The sequence below is a fragment of the Carex rostrata genome, chromosome 17, assembly GCF_964058835.1.
Source record: "Carex rostrata chromosome 17, lpCarRost1.2, whole genome shotgun sequence".
Classification (NCBI taxonomy): domain Eukaryota; kingdom Viridiplantae; phylum Streptophyta; class Magnoliopsida; order Poales; family Cyperaceae; genus Carex; species Carex rostrata.
The window spans coordinates 8,313,213-8,328,351 of NC_135934.1; the positions used below are offsets into that span (position 1 = coordinate 8,313,213).

At 33.4% G+C, this 15,139-nt stretch overlaps 2 protein-coding genes across 2 annotated transcripts; both read left to right on the forward strand.

Moving 5' to 3' along the window:
- The first annotated feature begins 2,919 nt into the window (after positions 1-2,919).
- Positions 2,920-5,494, forward strand: LOC144567921 (RNA exonuclease 4-like). Its single transcript, XM_078318119.1, has 7 exons — positions 2,920-3,040; positions 3,132-3,283; positions 3,578-3,708; positions 3,980-4,200; positions 4,374-4,580; positions 4,842-4,922; positions 5,067-5,494. Exons 1-7 carry the CDS (start codon positions 3,021-3,023, stop codon positions 5,305-5,307), a joined length of 1,053 nt encoding a protein of 350 aa, XP_078174245.1. The 5' UTR covers positions 2,920-3,020; the 3' UTR covers positions 5,308-5,494.
- A 1,493-nt stretch (positions 5,495-6,987) lies between these two features.
- On the forward strand, positions 6,988-10,105 carry LOC144568471 (putative glycosyltransferase At3g07620). The gene is made up of 7 exons (XM_078318829.1): positions 6,988-7,345; positions 7,572-7,685; positions 7,888-7,998; positions 8,208-8,294; positions 8,444-8,574; positions 8,694-9,042; positions 9,123-10,105. Exons 1-7 carry the CDS (start codon positions 7,079-7,081, stop codon positions 9,804-9,806), a joined length of 1,743 nt encoding a protein of 580 aa, XP_078174955.1. The 5' UTR covers positions 6,988-7,078; the 3' UTR covers positions 9,807-10,105.
- Positions 10,106-15,139: the final 5,034 nt, after the last annotated feature.

Below are 15,139 nucleotides of genomic sequence, written 5' to 3' on the forward strand. Positions count from 1 at the left end.
TCCCGCGAGAAAAAATTAATGAATAAACTACCGGTATAACTAGGACTGCTAAAAACTAATTTAGTTCGTGATTCGATTCGGGTTTGATTCGAAAAATGTGTAGTTCGAAATAGGTTCGGTTCGAAATGGGTTTGGTTCGAAACGAATCAAACCAGGTTCGGTTCGAAATTAATTCAAACCAAACTCAAACCTAGGGTAAGTTCGGTTCGGTTCGGTTCGTTGCCACCCCTACCACAAGGTATTATAGTGATAATTTGAAACAAAAAATAATTTATTTTGATAAAATATATAATCATGAAAATGTTATTAGCTAAATGAGGAATGGACTATTTTTTAAACAGGTAAGGTATACCCTACAGTCCTAGACCTTTCTAACTCCGAAACCCTGTTACAAACCTGAAACATGGATTCAAGTAATTATTCAAAAGGATATGCAAAGTCAAACATGCATCTTTTATGGAACAAAAGCTCAAACCTCTGATTGGTAGTGCTTTTCTTTTAGTATTTACTTTTTTTCTTTTTAGTTTTTGCTCTTTATGTTGGGTTGGGGTTTTGACATGGAAGGGAAGGGAAGGGATAGGGATGCTTTTCATGGGCTGTGGTGTTGACATTCAGAATAGTAAAACTTTTCAAACTTTGTTCTTCTTTCTTTTTTCTGGTGGTTAGCTCCTTTCTTTGCTCTCTCTTTTGACCGGATGCAAGGCTTTTCGTGCGGATCCTCCATACCCGTTACCGATTACAGGACCCAAACCGGTAATGATGCATATTTTGTTTTTGAATTTTTAGAGCTCATACTTAGGGGTGTTCTACGGTCAATTCGGTTAAAACCGAATTAAAATAGTCAAATCAAAATTTTTATTCGGTTTACAAAAATCTAACTGAACCAACCAAATTAAACTTGTCAACGAATAAATTTGAAATAAATTTCAATTTGTATGTTTGAGATGAAATAAGAGAGATTAAATTTCAAAAGGTCAAAACTCAATACATATACAAATACATTTAATAATTATAGAAATAAATATATACTTCTATCAAGATACTAAATAAGAGAGATTAAACCGAACTAAATACAAAAAAACCAAAGTAATTCTAAAATTCAACTGAGCCGAACATTTTAATTCAAAATTTATCAGTTTGGTTGAAAACTAAATAAATCGGATCCAATGAACACCTTACAATTTGGTCCTTAATTAATTTGTGATAATAAGGGTGATAGCTAGAGATTGCTGTAAATGCTTCAAGCAAATAACAAAAATGATGATATAAGGTCATAAGAACACAATGTTTTATAATAAATTGGAGCTGCATTCAAGTGAATTTGGGTTTGCTATATTGGCGTGATCCTAACCCAAAACATTCGCAATGAATTTAGAATATGCTGTGGGGTCACACTAAAAATCAACTAGTCAAAGATGGTCAAAAGCTTCAGATCCTTCGTGACGTATGAGATTAGATGGAAAAATATCTTATCGTATCTCTTTCTCTCTCTCTCGTGTAAGTTGTCAATTCTCTTCATTCCTTTCAAGTAGAAAAAAGAAGAGGCAAGAAAACGTTTGAATAAAGATGCACACTCACTTAGAGTGATTAATGAGCGAGCATGAGCGAGTTAGGGTATGCTTATGCTCGCTCATTAAGTAAATGAGCGAGTTGTTAATGAGCGAGTTTAAATGAGCGGATAAATGAGCGAGTTGTAAATGAGCGAGCTTTTAATGAGTGAGTTATGAGCGGCTCACGAGTTATGACTTATGACTCATAACAAAATTATATAGTGTGCCCACGCATAACAAAATTTGTTAAAAGTCATCATAACAAAATTAAACAAATTGTCATAATTCATTTAAATGAGCGAGTTGTTATGACTATTACTTGTTTTGAGTTTTAGGTGGAGGTTTTGGTTCTGTCGATTTACAAAAAAAAAATGAATATGAAACTATGAATATTAGTATATTACACAGGATTAAATGTTACATTGTGCTCACTATATTACACAGGATTAAATATGAAACTATGCTCACTATCTATCAATCTTAATGAGGCAAGGTTGATGTTACACAAAATTACATACGATTAAATGTGGTAGGGATTAGATGTGGCAAATTCTTAATGAGCGAGTTGGATCATGTTCATGCTCGTTCATTAAGTAAATGAGCGAATTTAAATGAGCGGATAAATGAGCGAGTTTAGACGAGCTTTTATTGAGCGAGTTATGAGCGATTTACTCACCCCTACACTCACTACACTCATAGGGTGATGATGCATGGGCAGGAATCCATGCTCTAATACTAATCTTTCAAGCACATGTTTCTCTGTTCGATGCGCTCGGTCTTTTTTTAATTTAGATTATGCTCCTTGATTTTCTCTTGTTTTGAATAGGTTTATGAACTAGTTTAATATCTAGTCAAAGGTTAATAGAGCCTAATTAGGAGCGCCATGACACTGATATATATCATGTGCATGTATGCGGATTGATCATAATCCGCAAGTTGAAACGGCTTGAGCGCGCGCACAACTTAATAATTTATAATTGCATTATGTTGGACTAGCATGCAATCTACAACTTAAGAATATATATAATGCATATATCTTTACATGTGAAATCAGTATTGATTTTATCATTCTACATATATATGGAAAGAACAGTTACATACTTGCAGAGTTGCAGCGGCTTCTGCTAATGAATTAATTAACAACAGAATAAGTAATAACTTTTTTAGATAATTATACTAGTAATTAATAACATAATAAAACTATACTTATTAATTATAGGGTTACTACAATGCATTTGATGTTTAAAATCTAATTGAAAATACAGTTTCATTCTAATTCTTGCACCAAACTGGGGCCACTTATGGTAAACAGGTGGCCATTCATTTTTTCCATGTTTGCTCCTCAACAAACAACTTTGTGTATAAATACCCCTAGACTCTTTCATTTCATTTCAGAACCAAATTAAGTTTTTTTCTTGCATCAGCTTCTTACACCTCTTGAACCTCGTAGTAACACCGATAAGTTTCACAATGGATTCAGAGACTCATAGGTGCTCGCTCGCTCTCTCTCTCTCTCTCACACACACACACATATGTAGATACAAATTAATATGATATATAAATGCAATCATACATATGCAGGAACAAGTGTGCAGCATGCTATAGGCAATACAACAAGGTCGAGCATCTCGTAGAGCATATGAGGGTTTCATTTCACTCGGTGCACGAACCGAAATGCGACGTGTGTCAAAAGCAATGTCGTTCCTACGAGTCACTTAGAGAGCACCTCATAGGTACATTTCATATCTTATAATTACATTTTAATCCTCATACCTAATTTAAAGTTACTTCTATATATATAAAGTGCAAGCACCCCTGATTCCTTGTGCATTCCTGTTCCTGCTTTCCTTTTGTTTACTTCCCTTTTTCTTTTTATGAGTATGACCTTTTAAGAATTTTCACATTACATTATAAAAATCAAATGTAAGAGCTTACATATATATATAGATGTTACCATAAATTTTAATAAAATAAGGTTTACTTATGTTTAACTTACGTAAGTACCTACATATTTTCTATAATTCTAGGACCACTGCCGAAAGTTGAATGTGCACGTGTGTTCAGCGTCCGTGGATGTAACTTGTGCTTGAAATTATTAGATAGCTCAAGCGCTCTCCGGTCCCATCGTGCAGCATGCCAGTTCTCTTGTACCGCAACGGTGAGTTCTTCTTTTCCCCTAGAATTATTCAATTTTGAGATCGTTGTTGTTTAATTTGTGTTTCATTGTTGAATTAATAGAGGATGCAAGCGCCTATGTATCCTTAAATTTAATACTTTTAATTAGAAAGATATACAAAATTTACTTGAAGGTTTACACTATTTTGCTGTATTTTTTAAGGCAAGAAGTACAGTATCAATATATAGGAAAAAAAAAATGTATATATACTATTTCAATTCACATTAATATATACTGTATGTCTGATTAACAGGGTATAATTTCAAGAATGTCAAGGCTCAACTTACAAGCTGGATCATATATCGACAATGGTCAAATGAGCGGGTCCCGTGTGGTTGCATTGGGCTGTAAGATGGTAGGAGGCGGGAGTGACGGCTCGCTCAACCTCTGTGCTAGGGTTTGCCTTGTCGGAGAGGATGAAAACATAATCTTCCATGCTTACGTCAAGCCGCAACTTCCCGTCACTAATTACAGGTGCAATATTATATTTATTAATTAATTGCCATGCTCTTTTGATCTTTGTCGAGAGTAATAGAAGAAAACTACTTAAATTTCATTCAAATTGCAATTCTATTTAAATTGGTACATATATATATGCAAGTAAAGAATCTATATATAAAAAGAGTTGTATGTATTTTATTTGTCAGGTATGAGAGTACGGGTATGAGGCTGGAGCACCTGAGGGATGCGGTGCCCATCAAGCAAGCACAGAGACGGATCCAAGACATATTGTGCAATGGAGAACCGATATGGAAGGTTCGGTCAAAGGGCAGCAAGGCCAGGATCCTCGTTGGCCACGGTCTCGAACACGACCTCAATTGCCTCGGTGTCGAGTATCCTTCGATCCTCCTCAGGTACTTAAAAAATTTTGATGTATATATAACAAAATTAGCTTAAAACCCATAAAATGATCAAGTCAAGTGATGAAAGGACTTTTTAAAAGAAATAATAATTTAAAGATTTAAAATATGTTGAAGATCAATTAATATTAATTAACAGATATAGCAAATCATGTAATTAGATAATATTTTTATGGCTCTTTCAAAATTAAAATAATATCAGAAATTAAAAAATATATATTTTCCTCTCAAATTTGAACAAAAATATGATTGCAGGGACACTGCAAAATATCCTCCATTGATGAAAACAAGCAAGCTCAGCAACTCACTCAAGTACCTCACTCAAACCTATCTAGGGTAATTAAGCTCACCAATCACTATCTCTCTCTCTCTCTCTTTAACCTATCAACTAATTAATTAATTAAAATCCAGAAGTGTTCTCTATTTGTGTAATAATATGCATTAAAATATGGATTGATGATGGATGGATACATGTTTCAGGTATGAGATCCAGAATGGAATACAAGATCCGTACGAGGATTGCGTAGCAGCACTGCGGCTTTACATGAGGATGCAGTACCCGGGTCACCCCAGAGACTATGCGTCCGGGTGCAACGATGCCTCCGCCCGCAATAACTATCCAGCATGGCGGCAGAGAGAGCTCGAGAGGATGACGCCGGAGGCTCTGCTCGACCTCTCTGGCTCTGACTACTACTGTTGGTGTCTTGACTCTTATAATTAATTAATGTCATGTATTGATTAGATTAATATATTATTAATATTAGCATGGAGTAGAAGAGCGTGGTTTAATTCAATGTTCAACTAAAGTCGAAGCTAGTCATTAGCAATTAGCAAGGGAAATATGTCGTTGTAATATTCATTTGACAATCAATATATGTATGTATAAAATGCGTGCTTTTCTAATTGGATATGATCCATCCATTGAACTACTTACTGCCCGTTTTTCTCTTAATTAATTACTAATTAAAAATTGGAGATTTTATTTCTTACAATTCAGATCAACTGAGTAAGCCAATATTCTCTCCGGTTTTGTTAAACTGGAGTGATGTGGTGTCCACCGATCATGCTCTCTTCACTCCTCAGTCCTCACGGGTACTGCTTCTGCGTGAGGGGTAAGGGGGGTGTCCGATGGGCATCGAACCAAATCCTGTTCGATGGGCTGTTGGAACCGTCAGATCTGCTTTAGGATTCGCGCCCGCAATTTCGCGTCTGCTTTAAAATCCGTACACACGAATCCTAAAGTAGATCCGACGGTTCCAACAGCCCATCGAACAGGATTTGTTCCGATGCCCATCGGAAACCCCGCTCTCCCCTGGGTGAGTATCCCTGCGGTACCCTACTGCGTATAATATCATTTAGCTATTTGGATCAAGGGTGCTATTTAAGATTGGGAAAATTGGTTATTTGCCACTCCAAAACCTTCAAATTGTAAAAATATCATCTCAAAATTTGAAATCATAAAAATGTCACTTCAAACTTCATTAATTTGTAATTTTTGTCACTCCAAATAATTAATAATTAAAATACCCTTCTTTCTTCTCTTCTTCTTCTTCTCCTGCCATAGCGAAAGGCACTGTATTCTGATGCACAGCGCACAGTTAAGCTGAGTCAAATTGTTGAATAAAGAAAGAGCCAATTTTTTAATTCGAGTTAAATTGTTCCGTGAAAAGTTAAAAAAAATGAATTCACTACTAAAATTAGAAATAATTTAAATTGGTGCTATGCTCATTCCACTTCACCCATCCTCCCGTTGAAATCTTATAAAGTAGTTCAATTTTTAACGTTTTTCTCGGACCAAAATTCAAACTCAAATTAAGAAGATCGAATAGGCTGTTTTTGAAATTTAATAGAGAAGCTGTTTACTCGGACTCAAGTTAAGAAGAGTATTAGACAGGAGCTGTCTATTAAATTTGAATAGAGAAGCTGTTTACTCGAATAGGCTGTCTATTAAATTTGAATTTCTTTTTTTGAAATATATTAAATTTGAATTTCAAGCTGTTTATTCGATCGAACGTATTAGAGAAGTTGTTTTTGAAATTCAAATTAAGAAGATCGGGTTTAAGTGCTAATTAACTGTATACGTTCATTTTCTCGGACTCAATTTCGCCATGGTAGGAGAAGAAGAGACGAGAAGAAAAAGAGGAGAAGAAGGGAGGGTATTTCAGTCATTAATTATTTGGAGTGGCAAAATTGTAAATTAATAAAGTTTGGAGTGATATTTTTACAATTTGAAGGTTTTGGAGTGACAAATAACCAATTTTTCCTTTAAGATTCGTGCCCATTGAATTGAACGGTGAAGATATCATTCTACATGGTAAGGTACCGTAATGGATCTGAACTCAATGCTCACTGTCTCACTGACTAAAGTAACTGTTGCTCATCAAGTCAAACCATAATTTTATCCATTCTTTTCAATTTTACCCCTCACCGCCTCTACTCTCTCTCTCTCTTCCCACTGATCTTATCTATTGAAAGTCGAGACTCGAGAGAGAATGCGCTCGCCCAAGGTACTCCACCGCCTCGGCGGCGCGGTGGCGGTGAGGCAGCGCCACATCATCGCCGCCTTGATGCTGACGTCAGTGACGGCGGCGCTCCTCATTGCCTTCACTGTCCCTCAGCGTGCTCTTATAATAAGCTCTTCCTCCTCGGCTGATCTCGACTCTCTAACTCCTCATCCCCTTTCTAATTTGTCGGACTGGACGTCTCCGTTATTTTCCAATGACGATGATTTGCCCGAGTTGGAGGCAGATTCAACAAAGGTAGTCAGCTCAACCTTTCATTTGATTTGTGATCGCTCCACAAAAGTTTCTTTCCAAATGCAAGAGTATGCAACGTCACTGGTCGTACATGGAATTCTTACTGCACGAGGTGGATCCGTGCTACTGCGATTGCATGCAAATAGTACCAGTACAATTATTATGATATCATGTCCTTTTGTTCAATTTTCGCGATAATTTGAAGTTGTTTTGTTCTTACATTTAACAGGTAAATTACTCTCCCTTTCCTGCTGTTTCATCGCCTCCAGTTGTGACAATATTACCATCTCCAGTGGACAATTCGTTTGTCAATGGTGAAAAGTTATCTCCTCCTTCTTTCGAGGTAAAATTTTCAAGGTCTAAATTCTGTTTTAATTGTGATTGAATGAAATCTGAATTGCAACTTCTATTAATATGCTGGTACTGTACTGTGCCCGTGCCCCGTTAATCAAACAAAAGCACATTCAAAATAGTACATTGAAATATCAAAGTACTAGTGTAACTTATGAGCCTACCCTTTTAATGTGAAACTTCGGTTTATGTAGCCCATCTTGGTGTCCTATACTGCACCTTCACCTTCTCCAAGTGATAATTTTGATGATTTGGTGGAAGAATTGGCGCACATTGACCTAAAAGCCCCTCCTTTTATACCAGAGGTAAGTCACTAAATATTATCTTTGATGAATAATAGAAAACAAGAGAAATATAAATAATCATTTATGATAATACAAATAAAAGAATAAATGTGATTATGAATCAACCAATCAAGCTAGTCCTATATATCATTGAATTATGAGAACAAATATAATAAATCGTTCATGGTTAGTCCAAATTAGTAATTAGTTTTCTTTTTGACTGTTTTTAGCCTGGCACCAACGATACATCTATTTCAAATTTGGAATCAACTCAATCAGAAGCCCATGCTTCAGAGATTCAATTTTTTCAACCACAGGTGCATATTTTTCTTTACTACGGTGTACTTCTTCATATGGAGAAAATTTGCATTTTCTATCTCTCTCTCTGAAATAGCTTTGATCTCATTTGCAAAATGCCATATTTTTAGGAGTTTTGTATCTCATATGTTATTCTCTTTCTTATTAGGCACCGCTTTGGCCATCACCGGCTGATCAGGAGCTTGTGTTAGCAAAGAGAGAACTTGAGGTGGGCCCACTTGTATCTTATGATCCTGATTTATATGCCCTTCTTTTCAGAAATGTATCAATTTTCAAGCGGTCAGTAATTTTTAACCAGTTTCTATGTTTTATTAAGGAAAATTTGTTGGTTGAATCTCAAGAAAACAAAAATGTAAAACATGTGCTAACTTTTTATACATGACCTTGTTATTTTGTAGGAGTTATGAACTTATGGAAAAGACCCTGAAAGTTTACATATATCAAGAGGGGACGAGACCTATTTTTCACACTCCGGAACTTAAAGGCATATATGCATCAGAAGGGTGGTTCATGAAATTGCTAGAGGGCAATAAACAATACACCACAAAGGATCCAACTCGAGCCCACCTGTTCTATCTGCCGTACAGCTCACGCCGGCTTGAATATGCTTTGTATGTACCTGGGTCCCACACAATATTGCCCCTGTCAAAATTTGTGAAGGGTTATGTTGAGATGCTTTCTGCTAAGTATTTCTTTTGGAACCGCACTAGAGGAGCCGACCATTTCTTCGTTGCTTGTCATGATTGGGTAATCCTTTTTTTTACCAAACAATGGCAACAGATTTACCATAAGTATAATATTCCTTTGATGAATTATTAAATTTTCAGGGACCTTACACAACTAAATTACACGAAGAACTAAGAAGAAACGCAATAAAAGCTCTATGTAATGCCGACACATCAGAAGGTGTCTTCATCCAAGGGAAAGATGTCTCTCTCCCTGAAACTTTCATAAAATTCCCAAAACGACCTCAAAGAGATGTTGGAGGAAAGCCTGTGTCTCAGCGAACTATCCTCGCCTTCTTTGCGGGTCAAATGCATGGCCGGGTCAGACCCATTTTGGTGCAGCACTGGGGCAACGATAGAGACCCAGAAATGCAAATCTATGCCAGCTTACCCAAATCCATTTCTAAAAAGATGTCTTACTCCCAGCACATGAAATCTAGCAAATATTGCATTTGTCCCATGGGGTATGAGGTGAACAGCCCAAGGATAGTAGAGGCGATTTATAACGGGTGTGTACCTGTTATCGTAGCAGATCATTTTGTGTTGCCATTTGATGAGGTCTTGAATTGGAGTGAATTTTCGGTGGTGGTTTTAGAGAGAGATATACCAAAATTGAAGGAGATTTTGGTTGGTATCTCACAAAAACGGTACATGGATTTGTGGATGAATGTTAATAGGGTCCAGAGGCATTTTCTTTGGCATATGAAACCTGAAAAGTATGATTTGTTTCATATGGTGTTGCATTCTATTTGGTTTAGCAGGCTTAATCAGATCCAAGCCCATTAGTAGTGCCATGTCAAATAAATATGCAATTTTGTTTAGGAAATTTCGAGAATTTCTTCATTTGAAAGAGTTTTTTGGGTCAGGGTTTAGGTGTATAGAGTTTTTGATGTTTCTTTGAGTAAAGCTAGTCAAATAAATTAAATTTGTTGTATAAAGTATATAATTAATGTGATAGAGTTCTTTGGTAGTTCATTCTGGCTGTGAATTGTAATCAGTTTTGTGATTTCAATAATCATGTTAGGAGTTCTTACCATAATTCTGTAATTTCTGTTTTTTCTAATGATTGCAAATATTTATTATTACTTGTAATTATGCGAATTAATTTCACTATAGGTCACTCAATTTTGTAAGTATCAGTTTCTTATCAGTTAATTTTGAATTATATGATTTTTAGGTCGTTGAATTTTATATTTTGTCCATCATCATATTCAATTAAAGTTGAATCACAAAAATTATAAATTTAATATTTCGGATTATCTCTCTTTCTTCATATTTATCAAATTTTAGATGTCAGGCGAATAATTTCAAATTTCCGTTAAACCTATATATTTTGATTTGTTGAAAGTTGAAGATTTATAAACTGTAGGACATGTAGCCTCATGAAGAGTGAGGTTACGGTACTTCCCAAAATGCACATTGATTTGTATTATAGATTTATATGTTTATTGTCAAAGTTCAAATATTCGAATAGTTTAAGATGATTTTTTTGATGAAAATATATCTGTAAATCACAATTTTATATTTTTTTTATTAAAGATAAGCTATCTTCGCAAAACGCACATTGTTTTGTATTGTAGATTTATATTTTTGTTTTCAAAGTCTAAATAGTCGATCTGAATAGTTTAAGATGATATTTTTATGAAAATATACTGCAAATCACAATTTTATTTTATTTATTAAAGATAAACTTTTTTTTTAAATAACTAGAAAACATCTAATTTAAAAATTCTAAATTAGGGAAAAGTAGTGATTTTCAACTTATTTAAAACAATAGTAGAAAAGTTCTAAAACGAGTAAAAGTCGGTCTTCAATTATATTTTCATATAAAGAACATATTCAGTTGCCCATATTAACTGTTTGAACATTGAGAACAAAAACATAAATTCATAGTACAAATTGATCTGCGCTTTATAAAGTACCAGCCTCACTCGTATCATAACTTGTCATTGCAAAAAAAAAAAAAATTCCTCCTTCCTGTTGAGAAATAAGATCAAAATCTCAGATTAATTGTCATCATCGATCTAGAATCCGAGAGTTAGAATTAAATCAAGGAACTAAAGGGGTCTCCTTGCTTATATTAGAAATAGAATTAGAATAATGATACATTGATATCTGTGCAGACCATTTAGAGAGAACCGTTGGTACACCAAAATACATTTTTCCTCATAACACAGTAAAACAGAATACATTTTCATCATCTCAATTTCTGTCTCGATCGTTTCACTAAAGTCAACATCTTTCGTTCGTGCATTCTTTTCAACCTCATGTAGCAAGTTGAGTAGGATTAAATTTTAAACTTTGTTAAAGAAGAGGTGTTTGACAACAAAAAGTTAAGAAGGTGAAGGCTTAGCTTTCTTAAAGAGCTTCAAGTGCTTAAGTCATATAGAATGGCTCCTTAAAAATTTGAACAAGCTTAAAAATGTGGACAAAAGGAGGCTTAAGAAAGTAGCTTTAAACTTTACAAAGAAACAAGTGTTTGACAAACTTAAGACTTCTTAGAACACTAAGGAGCTCTAAAGAAACCTAAGCTACCCTTGCCGAACACTATGCATATGTAGTAGCATTGTAGCATTTTAAACATCCGTCATAAGCGCGTATTACTTTGTAATCATTCACTCTTTGGATTTGGCCCACTGATCCAATTGGCAAGTTGCAAGTTGCAAGGCGCCAGGCACGGTGCAACCCATGTTACCATTTGTATGGTCTCTTGTCAAGTGGGTTAGCTTCGCGACATGATCGCAGTATTCTTTATTTTCTTAATTAAATTATTGGAACGAACATCTGGCAGGACGTGTCTACTTTTTAAGAAGGTTTTTGTTGGCCGTACATCAACACCGTACAAAAAATAAAAATTGTACAAAGAACCAACTTCAAACTAGTTTTCTTTTCTGAGACGTTATGCCTATTCTTCATTGCGTATTTGTGTCCTAGTTTTTTTTTTTTTTTTTTTTGTTGGATGTTGTGAATTGTGATTATAGGTTGGCAGAAAAAAAGAAATCAGAAATAATTAATTTAAAATTATATTTTTTTTATTTCAAATTAGAAGTGCAATTAATTGTAAAGATAATTATTTTTTAAAATTCAGGAATAATTATTTCCAAATTTAAATTTAAATATTTGCAAATTATTTGAAAAACAAAAAAAAATTGTCCTGAATATAAAAATTTGAAAATTATTTGTTTATTTGAAAATAATCATGCCTAAATTTTAAAAATTATTATTTCTGCAAAAAATAGTATTGATGAATAATTCCACTTCTAATTTGGAAAAAAAAATGTCTAATTTAAAATTATTTTTTAATCTGTTTTTTTTAGTTTTCTACCAACTGAACTAGACATATTTACAATAAAAAAAAAATTGGGACTGACCATTATTGTCCCGAAAATAAAATAGGACGCCATAAACACTAGTGTCATGAAAGAAAATAATAAAAAAAAAAATCTAAGTAAATAAAAGCTTTGTAATGTCCTTGCTATGATTCAAAATTTTCCGAAAATTATCTCACTTTGTTAAATTTATTTTTATAAATGGTACAGAAAATAAATTGAACGCTTTTGGCACCATCCAATAATTTTCCTTAAGAAAAGGTCTTTTCACAGGAATAATTGGGGCTAAGAAAAGTTATATCTATAATCCATGGGATGTGAAATCATGTGATATCTCCTCCTTGTCCAAGAGGATAACCCTATCTATGATTCTATTCTATCACTTGGGATTGCTACACCAGCAATAATAGCATTAATTTCATTTCACAAGAAAAATATTAGAGGAGCTATAACTGTGTAGGCGTAGCCTCCCAACTACTGAACTTAATTCAATTTAGTTTTTAATGCATGCTTGTTTTTCCTTTTATTTCAAGGGACACTTGATACCAAAAATTGTTATATTTAATTAAATATGTGTATAGTTACCAACAATATTTGTTTATTATACATGTGAAGTCAAAAATATAATCAGACTTTCAAATTATAAAAATCAAACATACGTTGAGATTAATCATATAATATTTTATGTTAAATGTGAAGTTCATTTTTTCAATATTCATATTTATTCTGAATTATGTAGAAAATCATACAATATAAATTTTGAAAATAAATGAGATCAATTCACTCGATATAGATCTACCAAGTGTAAAGGAACGGTATTAATAAAGTTGCAATCTAGAATTAGAATATGAACGATTGACATTTAGTTATGTAATTGAATTTAATTAAGTCATCCTTTTATTCTCTTTTTGTATCTGCTCTCTTCTTCAGGTTCACGGGCAAAAGAGACAAACAGTAAAAAGGTGAAGTTCTCTAGAAAGCTTTTATTTACTTAGATCTTTTTCATTTCTTTTTTGTTTTGTAGTGGAGTGTCCCGTGTCCGTATGAAATGTGAAGCCGGGTAAACGTATATATATTATCAAATTTTAACTGAGGGTTCAAATGTCTCTCTTTTGTGTTTTCATTATATTTTTATTTTTAAAAACTTTAATAACTCAAAATTTAAATTTTAAAATTCAAAACAAAACTGTTAGATGTGATCTATATTATTTTCTCTATGTACCCATAAAAAATTATCACATTTTGATTTTGATTTTATGTGAATCAATAAGTTAAAAAATCAACGTCTATAAATTATTCACATTAGTATATATTTTTACAAGCTAAAGATAGTAACCAAAACAAAGTTGAAATGTCATAATTTTTAACACATGCATATATAAAATGATGTAGTTCATATCCAACGGTTTTATTTTAAATTTTAAATTTTAAATTTTGAGTTATTAAAGTTTTTCAAAATAGAGGCATAATGGAGGCATTTGAATCCTCCTCATTTTAATTTATGTTAGGTCTTTTCTCCAGTAGAAATTATGCAACCATCCAGTTCTATACTTCTATTATAGAACTGGATGGTTGCAGAATTTCTACTAGAGAAAAGACCTAACATAAATTAAAATGAGGAGAGTTCAAATGCCTCCATGTTTTTGTGTCTCCATCATGCCTCCATCTCTCTCCATCATTTTCAAAGTTCAAACAGTCGATCCGAACCACTCAATTTAACCTCCATACTAAAATATGTTTGGAGACCAAATTTTATATTTTTATGAATTTTTTTACTATTTTTTTAGATAGGTACAAAATCAGTAAATCTGGACCATCTAAAAATAGTATTTTTGTATCTATCTAAAAAATTTTCTAAAAATATAAAATTTGGTCTCCAAACATATTTTAGTATGGAGGTTAGGTTGAGTGGTTCGGATCGACTGTTTGAACTTTGAAAATAATGGAGAGAGATGGAAGCATGATGGAGGCATTTGAACCCTCATCTATATAATATATATCACTAGCAAGTAATCCATTTCATTATTGTCATAATTATAAATAGAGAATATCAAACTATCAATCAGCAAGTCAGATGTAGGTGGGAAAACATGGCGGTTTGGATTGTCTTCCCGTTTCTTGTCAGTAATGGCCGGAGACCCCACAATGGCAGACAGGCAGAGAGGCACAGACTTTCCATATGCACCCGGAGCACAAACGAGACCAAAAACCATTGCACTTTTAAGTGGGGCAAACCACTGGTAACACTTTCTGTTCAACAAACTTTACTGACAAATTGACAATATAAAAGTATTTAATTTTTATTACAATTAAAATAACCAACTGTGCTGTTAATTGTTAAAATTAATGCAAGAAGTTTTTAATTTTGTAAGTTGAATCAAATCCTCGTTACAATCTTACAAAATTGAACTAAGAAAATAACCATGGTTTTTCTTTTTCTTTTTTGGAAAAAAAAAGGGGCAAAAACCTGTTTCATTAATTTGAAACTATTAATTACATTTTAAAATTTAAAATTACAACAAACCTAAAAAACTATTCCTTTTCATAAAAAAGTTCCTTGAAATCTAAATGTCAACTACACACCACCTTATATTTAACTTTTCGCTACAAACTCTATATTAAAGCCGATACAAAAGAAACAGTGTTAATGCATAATATCAATCAGAGGCGGAGTTAGACTTTTGAACTATGGAGATCAGGAACCAATTATATAAAATTTAAATACTAAGAACGGAGTCAAATTACAGTGTCCATGACATTTTACTCTAAAATATATAATAAATCATATAT

Coding starts and splice junctions, on each gene's coding strand:
- LOC144567921 (XM_078318119.1), top strand. CDS start 3,021: ATGGATTCAGAGACTCATAG. Junction 3,041..3,131: donor ATGGATTCAGAGACTCATAG/GTGCTCGCTCGC, acceptor ATACATATGCAG/GAACAAGTGTGCAGCATGCT. Junction 3,284..3,577: donor ACTTAGAGAGCACCTCATAG/GTACATTTCATA, acceptor CTATAATTCTAG/GACCACTGCCGAAAGTTGAA.
- LOC144568471 (XM_078318829.1), top strand. CDS start 7,079: ATGCGCTCGCCCAAGGTACTCCACCGCCTCGGCGGCGCGGTGGCGGTG. Junction 7,346..7,571: donor TGGAGGCAGATTCAACAAAG/GTAGTCAGCTCA, acceptor TACATTTAACAG/GTAAATTACTCTCCCTTTCC. Junction 8,575..8,693: donor AATGTATCAATTTTCAAGCG/GTCAGTAATTTT, acceptor GTTATTTTGTAG/GAGTTATGAACTTATGGAAA.